The sequence below is a fragment of the Hemiscyllium ocellatum genome, chromosome 1, assembly GCF_020745735.1.
Source record: "Hemiscyllium ocellatum isolate sHemOce1 chromosome 1, sHemOce1.pat.X.cur, whole genome shotgun sequence".
Classification (NCBI taxonomy): domain Eukaryota; kingdom Metazoa; phylum Chordata; class Chondrichthyes; order Orectolobiformes; family Hemiscylliidae; genus Hemiscyllium; species Hemiscyllium ocellatum.
The window spans coordinates 37,569,128-37,579,862 of NC_083401.1; the positions used below are offsets into that span (position 1 = coordinate 37,569,128).

The window sequence follows — 10,735 nt, forward strand, 5'->3', positions numbered from 1 at the left end:
CCATCTTCCTCTGTGTCAGGTCTGACTCCAACGAGCGGAGACCTTGCCCCCTGATACCCATTGATTCCTTTGTGCTTCTTCATGCCTCTTGATGTCAAGGGCTTGATGTCAAGGGCTGTCACTCTTACCTCACAAATGGAAATCAGCTCTTTTGTCCAGGTTTGAAACAAGGCTGTAATGAGGTCAGGAGCTGAGTGCCCCTGGCAGAACCCAGACTCAGCAAATTGTTGCTGAGCAGGTGCTGCTTGATAGCACAGTTGGTGACAACTTCCATCACTTTACTGATGATCGAGAGTAGACTGATGGGGTGGTAATTAGCCGAGTTGGATTTGTCCTGCTCTCTGTTTTCCACATTGTCGGGTAGATACCAGTGCTGCAACTGTACTAGAACAGCTTGGCTAGGAAAGCACTAAGTTCCGGAGCATATGTCTTCAGTACAATGCCAGAATGTTATCAGAGCCCATAGCCTTTGCAGTATCCAGTACCTCCAACTGTTTTTTGATATTATGTGAAGTTAATCGAATTGGCTGAAGACTGGTATATGTAATGCTGGGAACCACTGGAGAAGGCTGACATGGATCTTCCACTTGACACATTTGTCTGAAAATTGCTGCTAAAGCTTCAGTCTTATCTTTTGCACTGATGTGCTCAGTTCTTCCATCACTGAGGATGGGGATATTTGTGGAGTCTCCTCCTTCAGTGAGTTGTTTAATCATCTACCACCATTCATGACTTGTGGCAGGACTGCAGAACTTAGATCACTTAGCTCTAACACTTGCTGTTGATACTGTTTGGTATGCAAGTAATCCTGTTTAGTGGCTTCACCAGGTTAACACCACATTCTCGGGTATTCCTGGTGCTGCTCCTGGCATATCCTCCTGCACTTTCCATTGAACCAGGGTTGCTCCCCTGGCTTAATGGTAATGGTTGAGTGGAGATATGCCAGGCAATGAGGTTGTAGATTGTGCTGGAGTACAATTCTGCTGCTGTTGATGGGCCACAGTGCCTCATTGCTGTCCAGTCTTGAATTGTTAGATCTGTTTGAAGCCTCTTCCATTTAGCATGCTGATAGTGCCCCATAACATGATGACGAGAAAGCAGGACTTCATCTCCACAAGGACTATGTGGTGGTCATTCTCACCCATTCTGTCATGGAATAACGTATCTGAGGGTTGCAGATTGGTAAGGATGAGGTCAAGTATGTTTTCCCCTCTTGTTGCTTCCCTGACCACCTACCACAAACCCAGCAGCTATGTCCTTTTGGATCCAACAGCTCTTTGAGTAGTGTTGGTGCTGGGCCACTCTTGGAGGTGAACATTAAAATCCCAGATCCAGTGTGAGCCCTTGCCAACCTCAGTGCTTCCTAGATGTTCAACATGGAGGAGTGTCAGTTCATCAACCAGAAGATGGTATGTGGTAATCAGGAGATCTCCTTGCCTGTGTTTAACTTGGAGTCTTGAGACTTCATGGGGTTCAAAGTAAATGTTAAGGACTTTGAGGGCAACTCCCTCCTGACTGTATAAAGTGCCACCATCTGCAATGTGTCCATCCTGCCGGAAGGACAGAATATCATACCTGTTCAGACTCTAACATAACTATTCCTGGATGAACCAGGACATTGTCGGTCAGGTGTGATTCCATAAGTATGCTTATGTCAGGCTGCTGCTTAACTAGTCCGTGATACAGACCCAATTTTGGCACTAGCCCCCATGTTAATGAGGAGGACTTCGCAGGGTCGACGGGACCATCTATTCTGGCGCCTAAGTCAATACGGGGTGGTACATCCACTTTCATTTCTTTTTGAAGACTTCATTGCAATTGCTACAGCTAAATGGCTTGGTAGGCCATTTCAGAGGGCAATTAAGTCAACCACATTGCTATGATTTATATAAATAATTTGGATAAGAGGACTGAAAATATGGTCACTGAATTTGACGATGGTACAAAAATAAGCAGGAAAGTGAGTTGAGGACATAAGGAGCCTACATCTCCCAAACAGAGTATAATGTAGCAAACTGTCCACTTTGGCAGAAAGAATAAAAAGAAGCATATTATCTAAATGGTGAGAGGATACAGAGAGAGCTGGTGTTCTAGTACATGAGTCCCGGAAGGTTAGTATGCAGGAACAGCAAGTAATCTGGAAAGCGAATTAAATATTATCTTTTAGTCTGAGGGAAATTAAACAGATGAGGTTAGATATTAGCAAGATTGCATGTGGAGTATAGCATACATTACTGATAAACATACTAACGGAAAGATGTTAATGACATTGAAGTGGCTCAGAGGAGGCTTCTTGGTCAAAGACCTGGACTGAGCAGATTACCTTATGAGGAAAAGCTAGAGGGGCCCATATCCTCTGGATTTTAGAAGCTTAACTGAAATACACAAGATCCTGAGGGGGCTTGATTGGATAAATGTGAAAACATGCTTCCTTTTGAGGCAGAATCTAGAATTAGGGATTATAGTTATAAAATAAGGGGTCACCCATTTAAGATAGAGATGAGGACAAAGAAATTATTTCAGAGGGTCGTGAATCTTTGAAATTCCTCGGTCAAAAGGTAGTGGATGAGAATCTTCAAATAGTTTTAAAGCAGAGATAGATAGATTCTTGAATACAAGGGGATGAAAGATTCTTGGGGATATGCAGGAATGTAGAGTTGAGGTTAAGATCAGATCAGTCATGGTCTTATTGAAAGGTAGAGCAGACTCGAAGGACTGATTGGCTTAATCCTCATCAGGATCCCTTGCTAATACACCAATATCGATCAAGGTCTCATGCTAATCCATCAATCCTCAGCAAGCCTCCTACTTTCAGTTGGATAAACAAGTATTCAACAGTGTATAATATGCAACACAGTAGAAATTATCAACATGGATCAAAAAAGACGAATAAGCACTTCTTTTTATTGGAGACTTTAATAATTTGCTTCATCAGATCCTTAATTATAGATATAACAAAAATTAATTTAGGATTTATATCAAGACTTTTATTGTTGTAATTATAAAATTTCCTCTGTGTGTCACTAATCAATAGAGAATAATCAAAGTGGCTGTCTTCAAAGAGACAACACATCCCCAAAAAGGCAACAATTATATTTCATTTTATCTTAAAAATAACAAACATTGACTAAATGTGTGTTTAAAATGACTGCACACAATATAAAAATTCAGCCTCGTTCTAAGAACTAATTTACTTTAGCAAAAACAAGTCCCAACACAGTCCATCTTGAACATACAGCAGAATCCACACTGCAGTCACATGTGAACTTGCTGGTGTCTTCGCAGGTTTGATGACCGGTTGAATTCCTTCCCACAGGTGGAGCAGGTAAATGGCCTCTCCCCACTGTGAATGCCCTGGTGATTCAGCAAGGAGGATGAATGACTAAATCCTTTCCTACAGACTGAGCAGGTGAAAGGTCTTTCCCCAGAGTGAACCCGATGGTGTCTCAGAAGTGTGGCTGACTCCACAAACCTCTTTCCACACATTGAGCAGATGAAGGGTGTGTGCCCTGCATGAATTCTTTTGTGTTTCATCAGGTTGCAGGATTGTACAAAACTCTTTCCACAGTGAGAGCAGCTGAATTGCTTATGTCCAGAATGAATCTGGTTATGGACCTTCACTTCGTTGGAACTTTTGAAGTTCTTCCCACAAATTGAGCATTGATAGGGCCTTTCCTCAGTGTGAACACACTGGTGTTCCAGTAAGATGGAGGAACAAGTGAATGGTCTCTCCCCAGTGTGAACGCGTTGGTGTCTCAGCAGGTGGGCTGACCGGGTGAAACTATTTCCACACACAAAGCAGCCTAATGGCCTTTCTCCAGTGTGAACCCGCTGGTGCATCTGGAGACTAAATGATTCACTGAATCCTTTCCCACATATGGAGCAGGCGAATGGTCTCTCTCTAATGTGAACTTGCTGGTGGGTTTGCAGTTTGGACAAATAATTGAATCCCCTTCCACAGTCCTCACATTGATATTGTGGCTCCTGAGTGTGACCACAGTGGTGCCGCATGAGGCTAGCTGATTGCCTGAAGCCTTGTCCACACTCAGAACAAGTAAATGGCTTCTTCTCACTAAAGCAGTGTGATGTTTTCTCAGGCTGTGTAATTGGTTAAAGCACTTTTCAAAGTCAGTGCACCGGAACATACTCATTCGAGTGTGTGTGTCTTGGTGCTTTCCCAGCCACATTGATGTTTGAAATCCTTCCCCACAGACAGAACAGACAAACATTTCTCCCTCCATAGGTAAAGTTAGATGATGTTCATGTCCTGGTGAACTGAATGACTCTTTAATATCTTGCTGAGACTTTTAAGATCTTGATGTGAAGCTTGGTTTGGACTTTCCATCTGTAACTCCTCCATTTTTGATACTCTGTGAAAATGTTTGCAGGAATAATTACTGTTAAGAACAGAACAGAGATATAACTCTAAGTTCTCTCAAACATTCTTACCTTTAAAGCTGTGATTGCCAAACTTACACAGGCTCTGTCATGACCCTAGTGTGATACTGATTTGCATGTTAGCCTAAACTGGAATGAAGTGATTTTTACAGAAGTGAGTTATGATGCAAAGGCAAGTGTGACTGCAAACAAACTATTCTTCCAATAGTATTATATTCTATTTCATATTCACCTGAGACTACAACACCACAGCTCAACAGAAATTGCAGGACTATCTTGTAATGCTTCAATGTTTCAAGGCAGTACTTAATATCTACCTGCGCTGTACAATCTCTGAAGAACCAGGTCACAAAATCCATTTATGCAATAACAAATAGATAAATCAGAACAGCCAGATCCAATTTCTGTCAAACATTCTTCTCCCATGTTTGTTCCTCTTCAATGATATAGCACAGACAACATCAAAGGAATTTCTAGTAAAATTGTTATTTTGAAGGCTGCATTTTACTGCAGATGAAGCCAGCAGAATAGTCACAGCAGTCATCTGACTGAGCACAGGAGAAAGCACTAACTGATTACTACCTACTGTTGTCCATCATCTGGAAAATCAGTGGAATCATGTTGAACAGCATCTAGGAAAACACTGAGAGGAACAAAACACAAACTTCTGTGGGTAACTTCAATGACCGTCACCAATAGCAGTTTAGTCACACTATTACTGATACAGCTTGCAGCAACTACCAAAGAAAAATAACAAGAGGCACAAACTGACATGAACTCGCCCTCATTAATCTACTTGCCACAGGTGCACCTGCTAGTGATAGTTTTGGTATAAATGACAATTGCACAATTCTTGGAGACAAAATGTTGTATTCAAAATGAGGAGAGCTTCCATTTTGTTGTCTGTTACTACCACTGTGCTAGAGGATAACTCAGAAAGAGATGACTTGTTATCTACTTGAAAAGTGGAAAACTGTGCATTCGAAAGCAACTGAAGCATTAGAACATAGGTATGACCTGTCCATAATTCCAAACTGACAAATTACTGCCTCTGTCAGCCTACTCTCAGTTATTTGAAAAGTGACAGTATGTTATTGTCCACATGTTATTAATGTCATGTTACTTAAAAATAACAGGTCAAAGACATTCCCTTTGGATCCTGCCAAGACTGCTTGGCTCCAGATCTCATTACAGACAGATTTGTAATTATAATGGATTGAAGAGTTATGGATGACAAACAGGAAATTGGAGTTAAGGCCAAAATGAGGTCAGCCATAATGATATTAAAAGGTGGAACAGGCTTGAAGAGCTGAATTGTCTACTCCTGGTTCTAGTTCTTGTGTTCTTATTACAGTCTTGATCAAACATTGTCAAAAGAACTGAATTCATGAGGTGAGGTAAGAGTGACCATATTTTACTGAGTATAACATCAAAGAATTCCACCAAAATTGAAGTCAATGGGAATCAGGAGAAATTTCTGCTGATCAGAATCATATATAATTTAAGGGATGATTGAATTATATACCCTGATATTCAGCAGTGTTACATTGCAGAATGACAGCAATAGCCTGAGAATTAATATTACTGATCAAACAGGCTACTTTGTCTTTCTGAGTTGAGTGTCATTGGAACTGCTGTCTTCTTGACAAGTGGGAAGTATTTCAACACAGTCCTGACTTGAGTCTTACAGGTGGTGGACTGGCACTGAAGAGACAAGAAGTGAGTAATACAGCACAAAATATATCACCCCTGACCTACTCTTCCAGCCACAGTATTAATATGGCTGGTCATTAAAGTTTCTAGTCAATAGTAATCCACTGGATGTTGGAGGATTCAGTGAAGGTTAGGGTATTGAATGTCGGTGGTTGGATTCTCTATGTCGGAGATAGTCATTGTCTGGCATCTGACTAATTAAATATTTCTTGCTACGTGTCAGTGCAAGCCTGAATATGATTCAAGTCTTTTTCATTTGGACAGGGACTGCCTCATTACCTAAGAAGTCTTAAGTAGTATCTAACATTTTGCAAACATCATCAAACTATAGTATTCCACTTCTGACCTTATGTTGGAGGGAAGGTCACTGATGAAATATTTGAAGATAATTATGCCAAGGATACTACCCTGAAGAAACCCTGCAGTAATGTCCTAAAGCTGAGATGGTTGACTGACAACAAAAATTTTCCTTTGTGCAAAGGGCTATTTTACTCGTGAATAGCATTGACTACAATTTGCAATGAAATTAAACGTTATGAACAGGAGAATGGAGCAGATAGCAACAGCATCGCTGCCTTTCTGTTTGTCATTATCCTCTAACTCCCAACAGTACCGGACCACGTGCTCACAGTATCACCAGACATTCCAATGGTGGCATGTTAGTCCAGAGTGCATCGCGCCAGAGAATGTGCCCTATTCGCAACTGCCGTCGGCGGATACAACGGTGACGTTGGAACGAAAAGCGATGACTGGCCAATGGACGCGGGGGAAAGAGATTTTCCAAGCCCGAGTAGGGAAGCAGAAACTGTATATACAGGAATATCTCACCCCTGGGCCGAACTCCCCACTCGACTTCCTTCCGCCATTCTTTCCCGTCCAGTCTGCAGCCCAAGATGCACTTGGACATTGCGCATGCGGACTTTCCAGGTCGTGCCAGATCGGGGAGAGTCTGGAGCGCAGGGGTCTATGGGAATTTTTATCGCCATTACCAGTATTGTATATCCCAGTGCAGAGCATCGCCAGTAATTGTGTAGTAGGTACCACGGGGTATTGCTGAGGGGTTGTAGGGCGACCGTGCGAGAAAACTGAATTAAAATACCAGCAATATTGTGAGAAACAGAATTATGGGCAAAGTGAACGAAGAAATAAATGAAGACTTCCATTTATGTAGATCCTTTCGTGACGACAGAAGTTTTCAAAGCACTTTACAACAGAAACTACTGATGAAACTCCAACTTGTGGAAAGAGAAACGGATTTAATGTTTCGAGTCCAGTGTGACTGTTCTTCGAAATGTTTTGTTTCAGATTCCCAGCACCTCCAACATTTTGTTTTTATTGAAATAATATTAAAGAGTAGTCAATGTTGCAATGATGGAAACAGGGCATCCAATCTTGTACACAGCTAGGTCCCCATAAACAGCAGAATGATAATATGTAGATATTGGTTTTTTTTGTGATGTTGATTGGAAGACATGGGATAATTGCACTGCTTTTCTTTCAGCATGGAATTATTTGTGCCATGGAATCATTTTTATCCACTTGCTAATTGAGCCTGAGCCTGGTTTGTGAGTTCCTATCATGCGACATAGTAGGCCAGTTTTCACTGTGAATATAGTACAGGATCTTCTTTTTCTGCTGCCACTTTGCCTCATGAAGACATTAAATTATAATGCAGTTTTATAGGCATATTTTCACCATTCTGAGTGGTTAGAAGCATGCTCACCTTAGTCAATAAGATCAATGTCATAGTGGACACATCAAACTTCAATATCAACAATTATATTATTAAAAAGAGTACCAATACAGTCAAAATAACTAGGTGCAAATTCAATGACCACCTGACAGCCTGGAATAGCACATGATGAGTTGCCAAGGAAACTTCAAAGGAACAACCCTAAAAGGGAGCCAATACAGAACAAACTGAGCTGTAATCTCTTAGGAATTAGCTCAAACTGTGAACATGATGGGGGGAAGGCTACAGTCTGGGCAAGAGACATGTTTGTATTCCTTTTTTAAGAACACATGAGGATTGAATCAGAAGCAAGTTCAGACATGGTGTGTGATCACAGTTAATGAATTGCATTACAGGTAAAAGACTCTGACACTGATTGCCTGAAGACAACTTGCCAGCAAGCCACTCAAAAGCAAACATCAAAAGGGTTACAATCAACCTGCACATGCAAGGATCTCAAAGTAGACTGCTTGACTATCAACCTTCCACTATTTACTCTTCTTGAACAACACAAAGATCGAACTGTATATCTTTTAACTCATCTTTTGGACGTATGTCATTTCTATTCTGTATGTTGTTGCATGAACATTACTGCTCACTTTTAATAACTAGTAAACTCAGTCAGAGAAAGCATAAGTAAATTAGTTTCTTTTTAAAGAAGCTGTTTCATGAATGACCTTCCTTCCAACATAAGGTCAGAAGCGTTATCTGATGAATGTACAATGTTCACCATCATTCACAACTCCTCAGATGCTGAAGCAATGCATGTTCAAATGCAAAAAGATCTGGACAACATCCAAGCTTGGGCTGACAGGAGGCAAGTAACATTTGCACCAAAGAACTGCCAGGTAATGATCATCTAACCACCACCCCTTGATATTCAGTGAATATAATGAGGTCAGCCAGGTGGATCTCACAGAATAGGAGTTTCTTGATTGAGACTGCTAACCTGGTCCAATCAGGCAGCCCTGGCTGACAGATTAAATGTGAGTGCCAGAGCTTCTATTCACTCTGACAGCTGGCTGTAAGGAAGCTGAACCAGTGTCAAGTACTATGACCAAGTAAATAAATGGTGACTTGGTGATGGAAAAGCAGCTTCGAGTCATAGTCAAAGAGATGTATAGTACAGAAACAGGCCCTTCAGTCCAACTTGTCCATGCCAACCAGATATCCTGAATCTAGTGCCATTTGCCAGCATTTGGCCCATATCCCTCTAAACCCTTTGAATTCATATACCCATCCAGATGCCTTTTAACTGTTGTATTTGAACCAGCCTCCAACACTTCCTCTGGTTCTCATTCCATACATGCACAGTCCTCTCTGCAGGAAAAAGTTGCTCCCTTTGGTCTCATTTAAATCTTTCCCCTGTTACCTTAAACTTATGCTGTCTAGTTTTGGACTCTCCCACCTTGGGGAAAAGACCATATTCACCCTATCTATACACCTCACAATTTTAAAAACCTCTATAAGGTCACCTTTTGGCCTCCGATGCTCCAGGAAAGTAGCCCCAGCCTATTCTCCCTATAGCTGAAACCCTCCAGTCCTTTCAAATTAGTCCTTTGAACCCTTTCAAATTAGTTATTTCAGTTACCACCACTGAATACCTCACTGTCAAACTCCATGGGATTAGCATCGACCAGGAACTCAACTAGCTGTGTCAAATAAACACAGTGGCTACAAGAGCAAGTCAGAGGCTAGGAATGCTGCAGGAAGTAACTCACCTCCTGACTCTTAATTGGCACCACATCCACTCCTTTCACCAAAGACTATCAGTAACAGTAGTGAGTACTATTTACAAGATGCACTGTAGAAATTCAGCAAAGTTCCTTAGCACTTTCAAAACCAATGACCACTTACATCTAGGGCAGCAAATACATAGGAACACCGTAACCTGCATGTTCCCACCTGATTCACTCATCATCCTGACTTGGAAATATATCTCCATTCCTTCAATGTCACTGGGTCAAAATCCTAGAATTCCCTCCTTAATGACATTGTGGGTCAACCTACAGTATGTGGACTGCAGCGGTTTGAGGTGGCAGCTCATCACCATCATCTGTGAGGAAGGCATATGGTGTACTGGGCTTTATTGGTAGAGGAATTGAGTTCCGGAGTCCTGAGGTCATGTTGCAGTTGTATAAGACTCTGGTGCGGCCTCATCTGGAGTATTGTGTGCAGTTTTGGTCGCCATACTATAGGAAGGATGTGGAGGCATTGGAACGAGTGCAGAGGAGGTTTACCAGGATGTTGCCTGGAATGGTAGGAAAATCTTATGAGGAAAGGCTGAGGCACTTGGGGCTGTTCTCATTGGAGAAGAGAAGGTTTAGGGGAGATTTGATAGAGGTGTATAAGATGATTAGGGGTTTAGATAGGGTCGACACTGAGAACCTTTTACCGCTAATGGAGTCAGGTGTTACTAGGGGACACAGCTTTAAATTAAGGGGTGGTAGGTATAGGACAGATGTTAGGGGTAGATTCTTTACACAGCGGGTTGTGAATTCATGGAATGCCCTGCCAGTAGCAGTGGTGAACTCTCCTTCTTTATGGTCATTTAAGCGGGCATTGGATAGGCATTTGGAAGTTATTGGGCTAGTGTAGGTTAGGTAGGATTCGGTCGGCGCAACATCGAGGGCCGAAGGGCCTGTACTGCGCTGTATCTTTCTATGTTCTATGTTCTATCTCAAGGACAACTAGGGAAGGGCAATAAATGCTGGCCAGCCAGCAATGCCCACATCGCACAAGTGAGTTTAAAAAAACTTACAAAAGTACAACAGGAGTCTCGCAAATGAAAATGTTGAGGCCCTAGCAAACACTAAGCCTCTATGGCAAACCACCTGAGACATCCTGTCAGCCTGAAAATTTATTCCTACTCTCTGCTTCCTATTAGCCAGC

The 10,735-nt window shown here is 41.8% G+C and overlaps 1 protein-coding gene across 1 annotated transcript; it reads right to left on the reverse strand.

Moving 5' to 3' along the window:
- Window positions 1-2,995: 2,995 nt before the first annotated feature.
- Window positions 2,996-6,997, reverse strand: LOC132818131 (zinc finger protein 211-like). Its single transcript, XM_060828855.1, has 2 exons — window positions 6,940-6,997; window positions 2,996-4,370 (listed from the first exon to the last, which is right to left on the reverse strand). Exon 2 carries the CDS (start codon window positions 4,009-4,011, stop codon window positions 3,256-3,258), a length of 756 nt encoding a protein of 251 aa, XP_060684838.1. The 5' UTR covers window positions 4,012-4,370; window positions 6,940-6,997; the 3' UTR covers window positions 2,996-3,255.
- Window positions 6,998-10,735: the final 3,738 nt, after the last annotated feature.

What these genes read in the sequence shown, in the direction of transcription:
- LOC132818131 (XM_060828855.1), bottom strand. Translation starts at nt 4,011, where the DNA reads ATGCGGCACCACTGTGGTCACACTCAGGAGCCACAATATCAATGTGAG.